This window comes from Plutella xylostella, chromosome 12 (genome assembly GCF_932276165.1).
Source record: "Plutella xylostella chromosome 12, ilPluXylo3.1, whole genome shotgun sequence".
Taxonomy (NCBI): domain Eukaryota; kingdom Metazoa; phylum Arthropoda; class Insecta; order Lepidoptera; family Plutellidae; genus Plutella; species Plutella xylostella.
This window is the reverse complement of record NC_063992.1, coordinates 7,705,098-7,726,597: the sequence shown is the minus strand read 5'-3', so window position 1 is coordinate 7,726,597 and position 21,500 is coordinate 7,705,098. Positions and strand designations below refer to the sequence as shown.

The following is a 21,500-nucleotide window of genomic DNA, read 5'->3' as shown; positions in this document are numbered from 1 at the left end:
TCCCAAAAGACCGTGCACATTATCAGTCTCGTCCGTAAAGCTGCGTACAGACCAGCCCAACGAAGGCCAACGAACGGGTTTCGTTGGCCTTCGTTGCTGCAATCTGCCCTGTATTATGTATGATCAATATACATTGTTGGGATTACCGTTGGCATTCGTTGGGCGTTCGTTGGCCCGGTCTGTACGCAGCTTAAGCCGCGTCCGCTAGTGTGTCGGCGCCTTTAACGTCAGAAAATGCTATTATTCTGAGATTTTGACACTGGCATTTTTGTATCTGTGACTTCCGTCATTCTGTCAAAGTAGGATTTTAGTTCCTGTTTTTACGTATGTGACAATGAAGAAAAACAAATTGGTAAAATCCAAAAAATTACAATAACAAACGCAATGGAAAGTTTTACAGTAAGTTATTTGATACCAACTTGCTTTATTAACATTATTCAAGTGTTTTAAAAAATATTTCTTTCCCCAGAACTTTTCAGTGTCTCTATTCAAAGGCTTCATTGATAGTCTTCGAGGAGTCACTGTTCTACTGTACTTAGACAAAGAAATCAACGAGCGAGCGTTAAGTCGATCACCTAATAAGGAAGCTGAAAACAGGCAAAAGAACATTAAAGTTAATCAGTATGTACCAAAACAGTTGTCACTAATTAAACTTATTTATAGACTCATGTAAGCTCATATGTAATATATGACTTTATTCTGTTTTCAGAGAGTCCAAAGTACTTACAAGGGTTTTGCAATCATGCGCTCTCAATGGTGGCATATTTTGGTTTAGTATATTAATATTTGAATATGCGTTGTTACCTGGTGTGAAGTACTTAGTTTCGGTGGTGTTTGGCCATGACCCGGGGGTGGCGCACTCCGTGTGGGGCTGGATGCAGCCATTCCTCTCCATGACCTTCAGAATGATATGGGTGCTCCCCTTGTTCCTACTGAGCAAATTAGTCAACAGTTTATGGTTTCAGGTTAGTTTGATCTTGACCTTTGAACCTCATTATCTATTGTTATGTTATTTAACATTATTATTGTAAGGTCCTATGCAGTGGAACAGTACTTTATGTTGGTAGTTGTGAGCACTTTAGGAAAAATAATGCTCTACAGTTCTTGTTTGTACAGATGTGTAACACACATGTACATGCATCCTTAAGTTCCTTATTTTAATATATTATTTAAGTACATGGATTTTGTGTAAATATCTTGCAAATTTTAACTATCTATCATGTTTGATCCTAATCCTAACTAATATTATAAATACGAAAGTAACTGTGTCGTCTGTCTGTTACTCTTTCACGCCTAAACTACTGAACGGATTTGAATGAATATTGGTATACATACGGTCTAGACCCTGGGAAAGAACATAGGCTACTTTTTATCCCGGAATTCCCATGGGAAAACTTTTTAAGGAGAAGCGAAGCGCGCCGGAACAGCTAGTTGTTTATATTCAGTTATTTATGCAATTGACTTTAAATGAGTGCATTAATATAACTTGCATACTGAAATACTAATAAAGTTACTATTCTCATTTTCAGGATATAGCTGATTCTGCATATAGGCACAGAAGAGGTCGGCCACAGTTCATGTCAAGTGTTAGCAAAATAATAGCTGACTCACTATTCAGCTTGCTGGTTCAGGCACTATTTTTAATACAGGTATGATCATACCTTCACCACTAAAATGAAAAATGTGGATTATGTTTAGTTTTATCAACTTTTATTTTAGTTTGTTATTTGTCTGCCAAGCTGTTATAGATCAATTTATGTAGTGGCAATTTTGCCATAGTAATATTTTTATTGTTACATTTCAGAGTATGCTAGTCAGTATGTTACCTATAACATACATTGGAGAATTATTATGCCTCACGCATTTATGTTTATTGTACTCACTGTACTCTTTTGAGTACAAATGGTTCAACATGGGTTGGGAGCTGCATAAGAGGCTTACATTTATAGAGAACAACTGGCCATATTTCCTTGGGTTTGGACTGCCTCTAGCTGTGCTGACTCAGATTCCACAGTCATACATTATAAGGTTAGTACCCTGTATATTTTTTTAATCCATAGTAGGTTTAGCACTAGCTCTTAATTCTGGAAAATATGAGTGAGCTATACCATAATCATCTACAAATTAGAATAATAACATGACAAATGCCTTGTTATTAATACTGAGTAATCAACAGCTAATTAACATCTATTAGATTTACGTGGTTATAACTATGTTTTGTTTTGTTCCAGTGGTTGTGTATTTTCAATACTGTTCCCTCTATTTATATTGAGTGGCAATGAAGCTACTCCTGTGCTGAGCAGGTAAGACATAATTCATTATAATAAGCATGTCCAGAAGTATTGGCTGCTATGCCAACACTATATGTATAATTGCTGTGTTGTAGTATAATGTGTTTTTATACTACACATTATACTACAACACAGCAATTAGTTTTGTCTGGGCGATTCAGGGCCAGACAGTGATTAAAAGATATCCCCATTTATTGTTGTAATTATGCAAATTTAAAATATTCAGTCCTAACGATAAGTGTTGTAATCTATCCTCTACTGGAAGTTTTACTATCGTTATCATATAAGAGCGCTCCTATGTCATCAACTCATCACTACCTCATATGCAACACTTATAAATAAAATATTCTGGATAGAAATCTGTAAACGGCGTGCGAATGTAGCTCTTAATTCTACTCTGCAGGTCAACCTACTCATTACACAAAGTCTAAGTTTTATACCTTTCGGCCCCCATTTGACATTGTAACCTCCTCGTAAGTTATATCAACGGTGACCACTCAATTTAAATTATTTTTTCAGTGACTACCCACTACGGTTGTTCTCTCCGGTGGTGGCCCTCTCTAACGGAATGTTCCGTGTGGTTCGACAAAGTGCCGAAGCCGTCACACAAAGGAACAGGTGATCGCGAAGGAAACATCATCTACTATAGTACCTACATAAATAATATTATTTAATATATTTTTGAATCATTGTCTTTTTATACACATCATTTTTATGTATGTTTAGTCAGTAAATGTAATGTTGCGTTAGCGGCGGAGCTCAGCTTTTTGACTGAATTGTTGTTGTTGATAGTTTCCGACATTTGGAATATAGTCTTTTTAATAAACATGATTTGCAGATTATGTAGTCTTTATGTTATTGGGAGAAATATTTGCTTTCATACTTGACCAATTTTAGGCGAAAGGTTTTTAAATATCTAAAAGTCTAAAACTGTAATGGTTCTAATGCTCGGCTTTTATCATAGAATAACAACTCGTTATTCTATGCTTTTATTAGAAGCTAATGACTATTACATTGAAAAAAAGAATCTGTTCAATATGCATAATGTGCTTTGCTCACTTGATAAAAAGATTTTGTTTTGCAAATTTTTGTAGTTAATACAAATTTTGTTTCATGTAGTTTCCACTTCGGTTGGTGTTTTTACATTATGAATATTATGATTTTTAAATATGAATGTATGTGCTGATTGTAAATATCGTTTTATACATGACAAATAAACGGACTGATCGATATTCATTTGTATTTTTATTCTGTAATAACAAGAAAATATGACTTTTAAATCACAATGTCGGATGATAAATGACATCATCATCAATCCGACATTACATAATAGGGCTATAGAAAGGTATGGCATAGGTACATCATCATCACGACCCATCACGTCCCCACTGCTGAGGCAAGGGTCTCCTTCCAATGAAGGAAGGGCTTTAGGCCTAGTCCACCACGCTCACCTAGTGCGGGTTGGCAGCAAGCTTGTGCTGAGAGAGCTATCGAGTAAGTACGTTTTCAAGCTACCCGAAGCAACAAGGACCCACGGCTTAACGTGTCGTCCGAAGCACGGAAGCGTCCAGAAAGGAATCACTTGAAATCGGTCACCCATCCAATGGCTGACCGTGCCATGTGTTGCTTAACCTCAGTGATCAGTTACAATCAGAAGCTACCTCGAAAATGGACGCCTCTTAGGCACATAACTTTACATACTTACACATATTATAGTATCCTCAAAAATACTTACCCAGAATACAGCATCCAACAAAAAAACTATTGTAAGGTGAAATATAAAGACAGGTCCTAGTTGTTACACTCTTTATTATCGAATGAATAAGCGCCGCCTCCTACCCACACATGTTCGTCTTACACAATCATAGACATACCCTATAGTATACATACACTACAATCCTCTTCACATAAATATTACTTACATATCTTATTAATTTAAGTCTATACTAACACACATGATTATTTACTGTGCCCTAACTTGACAGAAGACAATACAAATAATTTAGGTATACTATAAGTATTAATTAACGTTAACATGTAGACGAAAAAGCTCCCATGGGCGCTTAGTAGTTACAGCTATGGTTATTTGTATTTTGGATTCAAGTTCCTCGTGACCCGGGGCGGTCTCGGGGCATTGGACGGTGACTGTGGCAGGCTCACCGGTGGCGGTGGCGGTTGTTCCGTGGGCTCGGGCGGTGCGGCTGACTCTGATGACATCTGATGATTGTCTGGTGCGAGGTCGCTCGTGCCCGCGCTGTCGCCTGCGTCATGAGCCCGCGACTGCGCTGGCGAGTCCGCCTGCTCCGGCGCGCAAGACGGTAGTGGACCTGCTAAAGAAACCCTAGACCTCTGCCTTAATTGGTCAACGTGCCTATGTGTCAGTGTACCATCAGGGTTTCGAATATTATAATCCGTCGCGCCTAACCGTTCTGATACCTCACCTGCAGTCCATTTATCACCTTTTTGGTACAGTCTATACCACACCGGATCTCCTGGTCTCATATCCCGCTTCTCTCCCCCCTTATTCTCACTTTGCTTCATCTGAGCATGAACAATTTTATTTTCCCTATCTGGTTTTAACACATCTAGTTTAGTACGTAACGAGTGCCCCATCAGCAATTGCGCCGGACTATCACCAGTTGTACAGTGCTCGGTATTTCTATAATGTAATAAGAATTTATTCAAGGCTGTTGCGATATCTACGCTTTCCGATTTAGCTTTCTTAATTACCTTTTTGAGTGTTCTTACTGCATTTTCTGCGGCACCGTTTGAGGCAGGGTTAGTGTTGCCCAAATGCAAGAACAAGACGAGACTTAGCCAGTCTTGGTCTTGGTCTTGCGCCAATACACCTGGTCTTGGTCTTGGTCTTGTTCTTGCGCAAATACACCTGGTCTTGGTCTTGGTCTTGGTCTTGCGCTCCCAGTCTTGGTCTTGGTCTTGGTCTTGCAGCAAGAGTCTTGCAAGTCTTGCAATTACCTATTAGTCTATTACTATTTATTAAAGTTTACTTTTTGATTTTAATAGATATTTTTTATTCGCTATGTTTATGGTATTAGTCGTAATGTGCATAGGTCCAGTTTTTCATATTCTTTGATACAGTTTTTTGCGTCTCATAGAATTCCTACGCGTACCTACCTATACACCGAACTGTTACACCTAACTACTCAGTGAAATAGCGCTAAGTCCTTGCTGCAAGACGCAAGAGTCTTGCAGGCTATGTCTTGTTCTTGCTCAAGTCTTGCACGGTCAGGTCTTGGTCTTGGTCTTGCTAAAAATACGCGGTCTTGTTCTTGGTCTTGGTCTTGCAAAAACGCAAGAACAAGACCAAGACTGCAAGACCAAGACTGAATTTGGGCAACACTACGGCAGGGTGATACGGAGCGGAAAACATATGTTTTATGCCGTTAGATTGAGTGAACTGACTAAATTGACTACTGGTAAAGGGGGGGCCATTGTCACTTACCAATGTTTTTGGCAAACCGAACCTTCCAAATACTTCATTTAATCTATCTATTGTGTGAGCTGCACCGGTGCTCGGAACTTGGAAAACCTCGAGCCACTTTGATGTGGCATCTACTAGCACTAAGTATAGTTTATTATCTATGGGTCCCATAAAATCTAAGTGTAATCTAGTCCATGGGCGCGGGCACCACGGCCACGGGCAGGGCTGGTGCGCGCGCGGCGCGTCGCTGGCGGCGGCGCACGCGGCGCACGCGCGGCACGCCGCCTCCACGGCCTCGTCCACCCCGGGCCACCAGACGTAGCTGCGCGCTATGCACTTAGTCTTAACAATGCCCATATGGGGTTCGTGTAGCTCGCTAAGCACCTTTGCCTGACAACTCTCGGGAATTACCACCCGATGTCCCCACATTACACAGCCCAACTCCAAATACAATTCATTTTTACGGTTGAAATAAGGTTTTAAGTTTTTCATATCTACATCCCTTGGCCAACCATCGCGAATGTAACTAACAACTCTGCCTAAAATATGGTCTTTAGCAGTTTCTTTTTTAATGTGAGCTGAATCTATCAACGAGGTGTCCTGCACGAAGTGCAGATAGGTTTGCTCTGGAATTCTATGATATCCAGAGTCCCTATTACTTTTTATAGGTAACCGAGAGAAGCTATCAGCTACCTTATCCTTGGTGTTTACATATTCTATGTCATATGTGTACGCCGATACGATAACCGCCCACCTTTGCAACCTACTGGCGGCCATGGCCGGGACACCTGCTTTGGGGCCGAAAATAGTAACCAATGGTTTATGGTCGGTTCGCAGAGTAAACTTCCTACCATACAGATACTGGTGAAATTTTTTTAAGCAAAAGATAATAGCTAGGGCCTCCCTATGTATTTGTGCGTAGTTTTTCTCGGCGTCATTGAGTGTCCTAGACACGTAGGCGACGGGGCGCTCCCCGCGCGGCCCGCGCTGCGTCAGCACGCCCCCCACCCCCTGCGCACTCGCATCGCAACTCAGTATCAACGGCTTGCTCTCGTCGTAATGCGCAAGAACTTCCGAGCTAGACAAAATTCGTTTCACTTCATTGAAAGCGCGTGCACAAGTGTCACTCCAAACCCAACTTACATTCTTTTTTAGCAACTCGTAAAGTGGAGATAATATACTGCTCATATTTTTAACGAACCTACCATAGAAGTTCACTAAACCTAGAAACGATCGCAACTGAGTTACGTTTTGTGGCTGAGCCATTTCAGACATCGCTTTAATTTTATCTGGGTCAGTTTTCACGCCATCCTTAGAAATAATATAGCCTAAATATTTAATCTCGTCCACTAAAAATTCACATTTATTTCTTTTCAGTTTAAGTCCATTTTCGCATAACCTACTCATGACCATTTCTAACGACTGTAAATGCTCCGTTATATTCCTACCGCCTATGATGACGTCATCTATGAATATTCCTACAAATGGTATTCCCTTTAATAAATTGGACATTGTTCGTTGGAATATACCGGAGCTTGACGACAGACCGTACACTAAACGGTTGTATCTAAAAAGCCCCTTGTGTGTGTTTATCACTGTGTACTGTTTTGATGACTCATCTAACACCAGCTGGTTATACGCCTGCGATAAATCGCACTTACTAAATATCACTGAGTTGTTTAGTGTGACCAGTAGGTCCTCAAATCTAGGTAAAGGATATCTGTCAACCAACAAGGCAGAGTTCAAGGTTATCTTATAGTCAGCGCATATCCTCAGTCCACCATCCGCCTTACTCACCGGCACCAGCGGGGTCGCCCAGTCCGACGCCGCCACGGGCTCAATGACGCCCTCGCGCAGCATGCCGTCCAGCTCGGCGTCCACGCGCCCCCGCAGCGCGTAGGGCAGCGGCCGCGCGCGGCAGAACACCGGCACCGTGCCCTCGCGCACGTGCAGCGCCACCTCACCACCCGTGAACCTGCCCAGTCCTCCGCTGAACAACTCCTTATGTCTGTCGAGTAAAGCATTTAACTCATCACCCGCTGATAATTGATTACATTGCAGTGACCTACTGTTATTATTACCAAACTTAGGCAAAGAAATTTCTAGCTCTGATAACCAGTGTCGACCTAGTAATGACGTAGTTCCCCCGCTTATAACAAATAGTTCTAAGTGTTTACTTATTTCATTATATTGAACTTTCGGTTTTATAACACCTAATGGGCGTAATTTACTACCATCATACAATTTCAAGGTCAAGTCACACTTTTCAATAGTCCTATGTTTAAACAATCTTTCATAAGTTACTTTACTAACACACGAAATTGACGAGCCTGTATCTACCTCCATAAAAACCTGTTTGTTATCAATTTTTATAGGTATGCTTACCGGCCTGTAGCCACTTAAGCTCAGCTGATTTAGATTCTCTTCTTCCGAGAAGTCATTTTCTGATTCTTCTTGGTCGGACGTGTCCTCAGCCTTCAGATGATGAAACGCTCTTAAGCCATTGTTATTCCCCTTGCTGTAGCCACCGCCACTACTGCGGTTGTAGGTTCGCCCCGCGTTCTCCGCCCAGTCTGAGCAAACGCGCCTCAAATGGCCCTCCTTGCCACACTTGCTGCACACCGCCTTCTTGAACCGGCAGTCCTTGAACACATGGTTCTTCGCTCCACATGCCTGGCAGTGAGCTGCCTGGGCCGCGCCCGGCGCCCCCGGCCCCCTCGCGCTCCTGCCTCCGCCACGCGGCCACGGAGCCAGCGCATGCACGGCGCCCGCCTCCTGGACCCCGCCGCCGGCGTGCGCCCCCGCGCCTTCCGCCGACAGCTCCACTGCTGACGCATCACGCTCCGCTGCCTCCAATGCACATGCCAACTTGACCGCTTGATCAAATGTTAGGTTATCTTCGACGAAAAGACGCTGTCTTATCATGTCACTTTTTAAGCCACATACCAGTTGATCACGTAGGTTTTCATTTAAATTCGATTTAAAGTCACAGTTTCGCGATAACTTTTTTAGTTCCGTAAAATAGTCTTTGATAGATTCACCCACGTTTTGTCTTCTTTGACGGAACCTGTACCGCTCCGCCATTACTGACACCTTCGGTTGCAAGTGGTTTTGTTAGTGGTTGGATTGCTAATCCAATGTGCTATGCACGCGTGGGTTCGTATCCCATCCTCGTCGCCAATGAAAAATAAAGACAGGTCCTAGTTGTTACACTCTTTATTATCGAATGAATAAGCGCCGCCTCCTACCCACACATGTTCGTCTTACACAATCATAGACATACCCTATAGTATACATACACTACATAAGGTAAAATAAAAGTGAGTTCATTAGATATGCACTATTATAATTATTTATTTGTATCACATACCTACATATTACATGTAATTTTGGTAGTAAATCTTTAGTATTTTTAATTTGATTAACAAACAATTTGGATTACCTGTAATCAAATAAAATAATGTACACATGTACGATTAATAGTTTTAACTGAAATCATAAATTCAAATGCAAAGAAGTTATGAACTTTAATAAGTCATAATGTTACACTATAAATAATAATTATTAATTACACTTCTAACAATTGGTTCGTTAAGTAAAACAAAATTAAAAATTATAGATATCTAACATACACACTATTCAAGCTTATCTATACAAAAAATAAGTCAGGTACTAACTAATACAAGCACAAAATTTACAAAAATGTAGTTATAATTGATATAATCTTCCATATTATTATTAAATTGACTATTATATGACCCATCTATTATTATTACTTAACAAAGGTCAACTTATAATGAGATCTTTTACATTTATAGGGCTCGGTATTAACATTAGGTACTATTATTATTATACTACACATCTTACAACAATTTACATAGAAGTCTTTAATAACATAAAAAGCATGCACCTTAATTGAGTCATTTTTATAAATTATAGAAAACACAAATATGCAGTAACGTGGCAGGGTCTTAGAATAGGCCCAATTTCTCATTTGAGCAATTCTACCTAAGCATGACCTTACTCAGTCAATCACAGCGTTGTGTATCATCCTTTAAGTTCTGCTTAATTTGTCATTCTCATAACCATCAGTAGGTATAAGAATACTAATGTTAAGTTCATCATTGAACTCTAACTTTTTGCCAGTTACACTTTGAAAGTAAAAACAGAAGGCAGTGTAGTAATAAAAGGAATGCATATTATGAGCAAAATGACGATTAGGTATACATACCTATGCACTAACATTAAAATATTTTAATTTACCTGTCTGTGTTATAATTAAGTCATCAAAAATAATACACATACATAAATAATCCTTATCAAAATGGAGTCGGAAGTAGAATTGACAGACTTATGAATGAAATAGGCAAGATACCATGATTCGGCTGCGTGCGTTATACAAATACATAATAGGTAATTATGTATATCTACGATAGGTAGGTATACTTTCCGCTTTCCTATGGAAGATATCCACAAATAAATTCGTGTACATTTTGTGTACTACAAGTACATACGTATTCCTACAACTTTATTCTAATGCTAATTAAGACTCATGATATCATCGGCCCAATTAGCGACTAGAAATTCATTTCGTGGTCTTATCGCAGTCATTACAATAAGAGATATGCCTGGGCACACTCTGAGTTTACGAACGCATAACTTTACAGTTGCCATTTTTATTGCCTTGGATTATTATGACATTTAGCTGAAATAACCATTTTTATTTTATAAAAAGATATTTCTTTACAACAACAAAAAACACATGTTACTGTGCTACGTTTGGTTACTATCCTTTAGCCATTTTGTATTATGTATTCGCACAGACAGAGTGGCTCTTTCATGTTGTATCAACTGACACAACGATAATCGTAACTTACAGTGGAGGATACACATTGAAAGGCCAATCTAATACAATAAACATTAAACATTCAAAGATTTAAGTATTAACTCATACATAAGATTATATATATAACATTTTAGTTATTTATTGAGTTCCTACTGCAATCTGCAATACATTTTGTGCGATGAGGAGATAGATTTGTCTTTGCTGTAGGTACTGTGGTTTATAAATTCGTTCAGTATGTTTACATTCTTTTTCCGTATAAGTTGGTAGCTTAGCGAACATTATTAAAACTAAATGTGAGTACCTACTATAAGGTAAACTCAATAGCTAGCTTTAAGCTATAATATTTATTATAACTAACTATATAATATTATAAGGCCAGTGCGCCTAATGTTAGTTTGATCACTACTCGCTTTGAGTAAACGTTATTTCATTTATTACATTATGTAAAACTGAAATAATGCCACCAAATTCACCATTACATTGAAACATGAAATTCAATATGAAACTCAAGGGTTTATATTCGGATCTACCTATATGTTGCGTTCCTATATCTCATAGATCTCTAAAAACTCTAAAAGTATGTTACGGCTATTTTAGCTAGCCGTAACATGCTTTTATTACTTGTCCAGAAAATATTCAACGGGCTTCCTTGTGTCAATAGTACGTCTTGTACGGGTTTGAGTTAGCATAAAAAATTAAAAATATTAACGTTTACATACAAACTGGCGCCTCTAGCGGACAATATCAAACTTTTCACACATAGTGTACTTATGCGGATAGAAGAAAATGCATATTGCATAACCAGTACTCGATGCAAATTTATACCTTTTTCCACAGTACAGTCTCGGACTCCTCTCAGAATCATCCCTCTGAGAGGTCAGGTTTAGTTACCTCTACTGTACCCTCACAAGGCGGATCTAGATGACCCTGACCAGCAGCATGCCCACAGCGGCTCCGAGCGTCAGGCCCAGGCTGAGCATCGTGGCGATCACTGACGACGCCTTCTCGCGTTCGTGCGGTTCCACTCCCCTGGAGATACGGAGAATTATCATCGTTATGAGAAGAAAAAAATACAATGGTTGCGGAAAGGCGTAGAGCAGCCACGGACCGGAAAATTTGAGGTACTTCCGTCCGTCCGTCCGTCGTATCCGATGGTGGGAGGAAGGCTGATGAAACTGATGATGATGAAATAAATCTCAAAGGGATGGTAAATTGTGGGTGTGTGTATAGGTATTTATGTCACAAGTACAAATATATAAGTAGAAAAGAGTGAAATAGGTGGACATACTAGATATTCGCATATTACGATTAATACATACATACATATATACGTATACAATCCTCCTTTAGCATCCATTTTAATAGGTATTTACATAACATTTAATAATAACACTTAGTATGGAAGGTACTCAGGTATAAACTTAGATCCTAACTCTGAAGGTCAAGCGATACAGCCAGGATAGCATGAGTAATTTATGCAAATTAGATCGACAATATTTAAAAATGCTAAAACAGTCCGTATTATTCCAATAATAAGGTTCAAATAAATAAAACTTGGAAGACTGAAGTCGCATTTCTAGTTTGTTTTATCTCGCACGTGGTAAGTGGGAATAGCGATAACCTTATGAGCTTGGAAGCTTCCAACATTGCGCTATCTGGACAAAACACTATCATCAATGCTATTACTTATATGATAATTCCTAATTAATTGCAGTGCATGTAAGTATACATTGTATATGTAGGTACCTACACGACACACGACACAGGCTACCCATGGGATTTAATTTAATTTTAATATAACTATCCCAATAATTTAAATCTTACACCATAACTACAAATGAAGGCCAATTAACTTATATATTTTGTTTAAGTCTTGGTTTTAATAAACACTTTTGATTTAAATATCAATGCTCTAAATGCGCAGTCTCTTTATCTGTCTTTCACGATAACCGCCTTAGCAATTTAGATATTTAATTAAGCTCAGTAGATTTCCCTGCACATAAGTACATAAAGATTAATACATTTTTAGTATTTTATGAGGAAAGCAATGGAAAAGTTCCACCTGACATTGCCGTTCCATATGTCACTGGAACTTTTGCATTGCTCCATAGTATATTTTTAGCACCTATTTCACACAAGAAAACAAAGCAACAAACCTGGTAGAATGCCATGACCAAGTTAGTCTAATACCCATTGGTAAAGGCGAAGACGATCATGATCATGATGTACTCGTAGTCCCACGGGAACAGCACGAGCGGGTGGCGCCATTTACCAATTACATCGCACCCAAACACTCTCATGTCGCCGCCATTGTTGTGCCTCAGTGCTTAGTTAGCGAGATGCCTTTCGCCTAATTTTATACTTCGATGACTCGAGAGTATATTTTAGTGCCTATAACCATGTACTAACCTGGTAGAATGCACCATAACCAAGTTAGTCAGGTAGCCATTAGTGAAGGCGAAGACGATCATGATCATGATGTACTCGTAGTCCCAGGGGAACAGCACGGGCAGGTGCCGCCGCGGCTGCGCGTTGCACAGCATCAGCATGGGCACACAAGCCACGCGGAGGAGGCTGGCGCCGGCGATTATCCACTCGTTGCACGGCTGGAAGAATAATAATATTGTATAATCTTTATTAGCACACCGTAAAATATTACAGATAAAACTTATTTTAACAAAATGTACAAATGGCGGTCTTATTCCATCTTCCAGACAACATTATACAAAACAAACAAAGTTTGCTATCCAGAGCATCAAAAAGGCACCGGCTCAGCATGTGCTTTATTACAACAGTTAGAAAAGGCGGCTTTATGTTTATCTCTAGCAGACGACTTTTGACTGGGAGGTTTTGGATGAGGTGGCCATATTTTGACCACAACAAGGTACTTACTAGTAAACATAATGGATAGCAACACTTATAGTCTGCACACGAATATTTGGAGTTAGCCAATGAACATTATATCGAAAGCCTCGATGACATTGGAATAGTTTACTAGATACTAGTCGATGCAAAGATAATTGTTGTTGGAATGAAATTAGAACTTATGACTTCATAGCATATTTCACAAAATCAACAAATGGTATAAATATAACGCTTTGTTAGGTTTATACATAGTAGTTGTAAGTACTTAGATAGGAAAAATATGAAGACACAAGGACTAGTCTAGTCATACTAGTAGGTAGGTTATAGAAAATGTAGGTCAGTCTAGATAAGATCATGGTTGGGGTTAGAGTTTATAACCAATACGATGAAGTTGATGCAGGCCTTATAAACTATTATAATGATTCCTTGACGATTACAGACAAGTACTTTAGTAGTTCATAAGCATTCTAACTAAATAATTGATTGAGTTACTATACTTATGTACCGTATTTTAATTTAAGATTAGGTATTACTCATACATTTGCATCTCTTTAGTCTGCGTGACTCAGACATGTTTATCTCACTTTACAACCGGTAATACTGCTTTTTAGGGTTGAGTTGATATTATTTCAATTACGAAAATGACGCACACCCGCCGTCTATAACATAGTAACGAGAATTTCTCTAATGAAAAGTAAAATACTACCAATGTAGGCTAAGAGGTTCTACCGTTGTTGTAATAATACCACGTGCATTTTGAAGGAAAACATCGAAACAAAATTCTTGCCTAAAAGACCTGCCCATCTGCACATTCAAGATAATGTGTCTCAAGTACTTTATACTCTAAAAAAATAGCATTGATGCTTGCAATCTAACTGTTGCAAAACTACCTAATTAGGGATTGAATAATATTTATCTGAATTACTCTTACCCGTAACAGGAATCCAGCAACGAGACGACCTGAATAATCTCCGCAGTTGAATATGAGATAGTTGACCACAGGAACGAAGAATATATCTGGAAAGAAATTGAAACAACATTAATTAAACTTCAAATAACCTTCATTTATCTCTCAACCTGAGTCGGGACGACTATAAAATCTGTAGCCTATAAAAATTCTCAAGAAGATTTTGAATTTTATAATGACAAACATTGCATTAATAAAAAACAAACTCACTATTCCAATCGGTCCCAGCAGTAATCGGGTGCGATTCCACCAGCACAGTGACCGCCGGATACACGCACATGGTGATTGTAAACACGGCGAATATACTGAACGCGTACACCCAGATCTTCTTCATCACGAGAAGCATCGACACCTCCCTGTGCCTGTTAACCGCTACTCCCCCACAACCCCTCAAAATGTGATATGTGAAGAAATCAATCTTGAACAGACACACAAACGCAACCAGAGACCCCAAGACCATTATGTCAGCGATGCTGAAGTATATCAAGGCACTGTGCTGAGGGGATATCTTGAAGGCCAGTGATATGATTTGGGCAATGGCAGCTATGATGCCTCCGAGGGACTGGCCACTGACCGCGGCCGCCATGTACTCTTTGGAGAACCGGCTTGACATGCCAAAGAGACTGCCAATGAAGACTGCACTTGCAGCTGAAATAAAAACCAGATTTATAAAAAAAGGTTGTAGTTTGTAAATGTCTCTCAACACGCACTGACTAGAGATATTGTGTCTGGTAAATTTTATGAGGGCTGATCTAATAACAAGTAAAGCTGAATGCATGGGAGCAAGTGCTGGTGCATGAATTATCATATAAATCAAGCATAAATAATATAAAAGCTGGTATAATGGCTTCTTGCTGACCGTGGCATGGTGGTGATAGTGGCTGGATGAATTAAGCAAAAAAAGAAAAGAAAAAGAATATCAATTAATATTAACACTATGTGCATGGCTGGTTAGAAGCAGGGTGATGGTGCATGAAATATTTATGCGATTTCATTGTATTACCTGTCATTATAACCACAGTTACCATGGTCATTATAAAGAATCCATTTTGCCAGTGGTCAGTGTCAATTTGTACAAATACAGTTGTGACAAGAAATGATACTGTGACCACAATGAGAGACCCTTGTAGCCTTGTCTTTACTGGGATTCTGGAGAATAAATAACATCAAATAATTTCTCAGAAACCCCTATTATAAAAGTTACAGATCTTTGTTCATTAAGGGCTGATTTTTCAATAGTCAGATAAAAGTTATCTGAGGAATAATTCTGATGCTGTCGCAACTGAATGTTTGTATTAAACAGTGACAGCTACAATTTTATTCCTCAGATAACACTTATTTGACTATTGAAAAATCAGCCCTAAATAGAAGAGGTAAAAACAGATTTGCATGTAATTTGTGTGGGGAATAATGTTTGGTAAGTTGTAGGTTTATTGGATTCTTTAATTTAATTTCATTTGATTTTCTGGTTGGTGTAAAGATAATTATAGCCAAACATATTTTTCTATTTTTCATTAATATCTCAAAAATAATTCAAACACATTTTATTACAGTACACCAAATACTTACAAGTGGCCATACAGTGAGTTCAGAATAAGGAACACCAAGTTAGGCACAGCCATGGCCACATTCAGGTATGAGGTGAACTCCGCTTGGAACTGTGTCTTTCTAACTACCATGGTCAGATTGCTTGGTGTGACATCCCGGAACTTGTACATCCAATACTGGAAATAAACAACACTATTTTACTGCCAACTCAAAAACATCTTTAACAAAGCACTCGTCACATTAATTTGTAGAAATACACCTGCTAATGATATTTGTTTACAACAAAATAACAACCTTTTATAGTCTTTAAGGGTAGTTAACACATTAACCCTTCAGCAACACAAAGTAATTAGTATTTAATTCAAAACAATCCAAAACAAACTAATTAAGCCACAGGTACTCACATCATTAGCAGTTATCAGAAAGTTCCACGGAGCCAGGGAGGTGATGCCAAAGAGGTAGAATAGAATGTACACGATGCGGTATCTGTCGAGGGGTGACTCAGAATTGTCCAAGACCTTGGTGGAACAAGAGTCCTGCACCAACTCTCTCTCTTCGGAATCATCCTGTATCTCTTCATCATTCTCAATGATGTCTAGGTGCTCCTCAGCATTTATAGAACCGGTTACGTCCATGGCTTCTTTGTCTTTTAATACGATTACGTGATTTCGAAACCTCGCAGTTTTATTTCAAAAATCAAACATAGTGTTTGACCTTTAAGCTGGCTTGTGTGGAATTCTCGAAATTATAATATGTTTCTGAAATAGTAGCAAATTGAGAAGTCAATTCTGTAAGTAATTAAAGCTACGAGTCTTTACAGAAATCATTGTTGTTTAGTATAAATCAATAAACACAAGTTTTGAAAAAAAGGTCTGGATATTATAAAATGTTAAATGGTATGTATAATGCAAAGATTGTGGCCATATGGCAGTACCTTTTATGTTTGCTAATAGTTTATTTTCACTGTATTCATCAATATTCACTTAAAAATCCATTAAATTTATAACACGGATCCCAGCACAACACATCCACCTCAACAATGATGAACGAACGAACCATAGAGAAAAAATAAACAATTGTGAAAAGAGTGCCATCTAGAGGAGTTTTTTGTCATACTCTATACGTCATACTGAGCCTACAACGCCATCTCTTTATATTGCTCAACCTCATTGTACATACATACAGGGTGCCCTGTTGGGACACCCTGTATATATAGATATTGTTGTCACAAGTTAATGGCCGGATCTCCACCAAACGATCCAATGCGATCCGATCGCCCGATCCAAGAAGTTTAGTATGTAAGATTCCTTGGATCGCGCGATCGGATCGCGTTGGATCGTCTGGTGGGGATCCGGCTATTAACTTCAATCTATAAAGATATAAGACATATTTGCGTTAACGTAGTTACACCACACAACAGTTATTACATTTATCAGCTAAATTTAAGTTCAATCTATTTATGTACCTACCTACATGCAACAATAAATAAAAAACAAATTATTATATAATTCTTTATTACCTAGCATATAACAATGTTTCAGTTCAGTTTTGTTCATGTCACTTGTAAAATAATATGCGAGTGGGTGTGTGTATTCCTTTCACCATGAAAACCAATTCATGTTTTGCTAGTTTATGTTTCCCAAGAGAAGCAAATCTTGTCACTTGTGGTGATAAAGTCATTTCGTCCAATAGTGCATCATTTATCCTCGCGAGGCAAATCTTTGACGACATTTATCAGTTTGGTACACATAGTATTTTAATCTTCAGCGGATATGAAGATGTCGATCGCTCTTTGCCAGTGCCGCCATTTCAGCTCGGTTCCCGTGGTACCACATGGAACCTGGATCCATATGGAATCTGTCAGGTCACAAGAATTTCATAAAAACACTTTTTGCGGATAAAGATGCTTTTTCTTGACACACCATGTTTATTTTTATTTGTAGGTATATACAATTTATAAATAACGATATACCGAGAGTATAGGCTTTTATTACAAAAATGTTATTTGCGAGACATTGTAAGACAACTGAACTGACACTGACACGCAATTTCTTCATAAAAGCCATAGATCATGACAATGTTAACATTCAAATACTACTTATCTATGTGTCTTGTTATTGTTCTATGGTCTTGTTGATAACGCCATCTTACATATTTTTTGGTAGTAAGAGTAATATAAAGAGATGGCACTACCTTCTACTAAAAGTTCAGCCATTAAGGCACTGACCCCCCCCTGGAACGAACTCACACAACAAAATTGACACATGACATGATGTCATTGATTGACACTGACATTTCAGTTTTGACAGTTGCAACGGATGTGTTGTCACGTTATTGGGTCAGAATAATAACCTCTCGTTTACTCTCCCCATGATCAACATCACCACACAAAAGCGAAATAACTAAAAATAGATTTCGTTCGCCTGGCATTATAAATAATTTATTTTATTTATTTATAAACGCTTTATTGTACACAAACAAACAATATACAAAACAGATTACAAATTTAAAACATATAGGACGTATACAAAGGCGGGCTTATTGCCAAAAAGCAATTTCTTCCAGCCAACCTACGACTGGGTGAAAGAGAAATAGAAAATTAAATCTTTTAACTAATTTGAAGTAGGTACAATTAACAAAAATAATAAAACCTAACTATTATTAAAGTAAACATGAAACAAAACTACAAATATAAATATAAATAATATCATAAAAAATTATAAATATAAAATAGAACTGCATACATATATACTTTAAATTATATATTATATATATTATAAAATATATATATATATATAGTGCCACAATCTTATCTGTTCCGGTGGCGACGTCGCTGTCATTGAATCCAGTGATGCCATCGATTAAATTTTGCCTATTTCTGGTTTAAACGACAACTCATTTCTGCCATTACCTATTTTTATAATTAGGTACATTCATAAGTATAGATAAATCAAAATATAGGGTCGATAGTAAATGAAAGAGGATATAATATATCAAACGACATTTGTTGTATAAAAAAATTGTCCACGGCAAACAGAAACAAAATTAGTTCTGATTATGTTCTGATATAAGACATTAATTATCTGTGGGTCGTGGGAATAACGAGATAGAAAACTATTGTACTTAATTATTATTTATTTATTTATGAACACTTTATTTTTTTCATTTTCTTAAGTAACAAGAAACAAGAGCATAAAATTCAAAGAAATTCAGACAATGTACAAAGGCTAATTGCCAAAAATCCATTTCTTCCAGCCAACCCTTGATACTCGTAGTGGAAGAAGAAGATGTCATTAATCATCATTATTTCGTCTAAAATCGCTGCAGGTGCGAGAAATTCTTCTTGGTATACTGCCTAAGGTATAGGTACGCAGCTTCACTCACACCTGTAATCAAAGAAAAATAAAGATTATATACTTTCATCACGACCCATCCCGTCCCCACTGCTGGGGTACGGGTCTCTCGGGAAAATATTAATAAAATTACATGTAAGTATATGGGTAAAATTATTCGTCATATTTGGCAACACTAACCTGTAGCCGCTGCAACTCGTTCTTCCAATTTTTCTAACGGAATTAAAGGCGCCTGAATACGTTATTCTTCCTGCATAAAAGCCAATATATCTAGTATTACTTTTCTTGCATCACTTTTCAGCGCTTTTGGCATTATTACACCCAGAAAATCACAAAACAAATTAAATAACGTAGCGTCAGCCTCTTCGCAGAAATTGACAACTCAAATAACGCACAGAGTATGAAAGGACGTTTGACAATGACGTCTCGTTAGTACACATTTTGACCACCGGAACAGATAAGATTGTGGCACTATACATATATTATTTTATCTGCCAACCTAACGATTCAAAATAGTGATTCTTCACATTTTTTTTAAAAGTTGCTAGCGATGGTGACTGTCGCACGCTCTCTGGCAAGGAGTTCCACAGACACGCTGCCTTCATAGCGAAAGAATCGCTATATGAGGCGGAATGGACAACATTTCATTTTTTTACCCTATATTTTTATTAGCTATTCGGAAAATTTATAGAAAATTAGAGGACCCGTATTTTTTTATTTTGTATATACATTAATTTTTGCATGTTATTTTTAACTTTAAAGCACAGGGGTATAATCGTGACAGTTCTGACATTGCGAAAAAGAGACGCTTAGCTACATTAAGCGTAAGAAAGAAACGTTAAGCTGCAAATGTTTTTTGTCCTTTTTGCTGTGGCGCCTGTTTACGTCAGTTATCTGTGCCAAACAATGAAACAAATGAAAAATCTGTGCCAAACAAAGGCTGACAGTTACAACAAAATTTTCTAAATGCTATTTATTTTTGATTTGCTAGTGATTTGTGGGTGTTTATTAAGTTTATTAGACTATTATCATCACTTAACGAGTGTGTGACATGGGTAGGTGGATTTTGTTCGGTTGTATAGAGCATATTGAACGAAAACACGATGGAATGATGGATGAGATATATTTTCACATGTAAGTAGATACTATCAAGTTTAACAAGCTTTCATTCATCATAGTACTATCTATTGGCTCGATTTTAATATAAAACCATACTAATTTTAATACTGTAGGGTCTTTTAGTATCAGTTTTAAGTAAAAATTACGAGGTACCATATCATAACAAATCACATGGTGTTGCAAGTTATTGAAAATTTATTTTACCCACAAATATTATAGTATGCAAAGAAAATACTAGAAATTGTAACGGACTCGGGTTGGGTTTACAAATGGGGCGCACGAATTCGGTTTTTGTGAAGATTGTATTTTGTAGAAGTCATTCTCCTCTTTCAAATGAGGTGCCTCTCATTGTGAGGAAACGTTCGTTTCGTTTTTTTCTTCTATGTGTGATTTCTTCTGTATAATATAAAGTTTATTGTATTGATACGAAATGCGTGTTTCCTTTAAAAAAAACCCCATCACATATTTGGCCCACGATTATAATGCTCATGCTCATCCATTTATCTCTGCTTCATAGGTTTCCGACAGAAAAAAAAATATCAAGAAAATGGATAGACATTACCGGTCGCACAAATTGGGAACCAAAGAAACATACAAAAATTGTGTTCGACACATTTTGAAGAGGATTGTTTCGATTGGACGAAGACAATGAATCATACAATCCACTCAGTTTGTGTATATTAAATAATTATATTGAAATTAAATAAGTATGAGTAAAGTTTTTTTTCTTATATCGTCGGTTGACAGGAAAAACTCACTAAGGCTGATTTTTCAATATTCAGATAAATGTTATCTGGGTAATACAAACATTGAGAAACATTGAGACGCAACAGCATCAAAATTATTTCCCAGCAAAACTTTTATCTGGCTATTGAAAAATTAGCCTTTAGTGTCTTTTTCCTATCAACCGACGATATACTCAAGTTTTGTTTTTGTTATTATGATAAGTTAAATTTCCCCATATTTAGGTTTAATTTTTTTGTCGGCAACATCTATGGTTTGAGTGAGAAAGAGAATAGTGCACACGGCGATTGCCAGTCTAGAGGTAGTAGGTCTATGCTTTAAAGTT

The 21,500-nt window shown here is 37.8% G+C and overlaps 2 protein-coding genes and 1 long non-coding RNA gene across 3 annotated transcripts; 1 reads left to right on the top strand and 2 right to left on the bottom strand.

The window, feature by feature from the left end:
* Window positions 1–244: 244 nt before the first annotated feature.
* LOC105384988 (etoposide-induced protein 2.4 homolog) lies at window positions 245–3,523 on the top strand. Its single transcript, XM_048624737.1, has 7 exons — window positions 245–399; window positions 470–621; window positions 710–965; window positions 1,530–1,649; window positions 1,805–2,028; window positions 2,232–2,303; window positions 2,811–3,523. Exons 1-7 carry the CDS (start codon window positions 385–387, stop codon window positions 2,911–2,913), a joined length of 942 nt encoding a protein of 313 aa, XP_048480694.1. The 5' UTR covers window positions 245–384; the 3' UTR covers window positions 2,914–3,523.
* A 6,482-nt stretch (window positions 3,524–10,005) lies between these two features.
* Window positions 10,006–17,011, bottom strand: LOC105384989 (equilibrative nucleoside transporter 3). Its single transcript, XM_011555291.3, has 8 exons — window positions 16,894–17,011; window positions 16,364–16,717; window positions 15,981–16,135; window positions 15,415–15,560; window positions 14,622–15,059; window positions 14,376–14,461; window positions 12,989–13,185; window positions 10,006–11,608 (listed from the first exon to the last, which is right to left on the bottom strand). The coding sequence occupies exons 2-8, from the start codon at window positions 16,592–16,594 to the stop codon at window positions 11,497–11,499; spliced, it is 1,365 nt and encodes a 454-aa protein (XP_011553593.2). The 5' UTR covers window positions 16,595–16,717; window positions 16,894–17,011; the 3' UTR covers window positions 10,006–11,496.
* A 2,226-nt stretch (window positions 17,012–19,237) lies between these two features.
* LOC125489294 lies at window positions 19,238–19,557 on the bottom strand. The gene is made up of 2 exons (XR_007266864.1): window positions 19,493–19,557; window positions 19,238–19,345 (listed from the first exon to the last, which is right to left on the bottom strand). It is a non-coding gene; the product is annotated as an uncharacterized LOC125489294 (long non-coding RNA).
* Window positions 19,558–21,500: the final 1,943 nt, after the last annotated feature.

Bases quoted from the DNA above. Each gene is read 5' to 3' on its own strand.
- LOC105384989 (XM_011555291.3), bottom strand. From the start codon at position 16,594: ATGGACGTAACCGGTTCTATAAATGCTGAGGAGCACCTAGACATCATT. The intron at 15,561-15,980 runs GTAAGTATTTGG...TTTATTCTCCAG, and splicing joins AACTCACTGTATGGCCACTT to AATCCCAGTAAAGACAAGGC. The intron at 13,186-14,375 runs GTAAGAGTAATT...TTATTCTTCCAG, and splicing joins TTGCTGGATTCCTGTTACGG to CCGTGCAACGAGTGGATAAT.
- LOC105384988 (XM_048624737.1), top strand. The intron at 966-1,529 runs GTTAGTTTGATC...TCTCATTTTCAG, and splicing joins TCAACAGTTTATGGTTTCAG to GATATAGCTGATTCTGCATA. The intron at 2,029-2,231 runs GTTAGTACCCTG...GTTTTGTTCCAG, and splicing joins CCACAGTCATACATTATAAG to TGGTTGTGTATTTTCAATAC.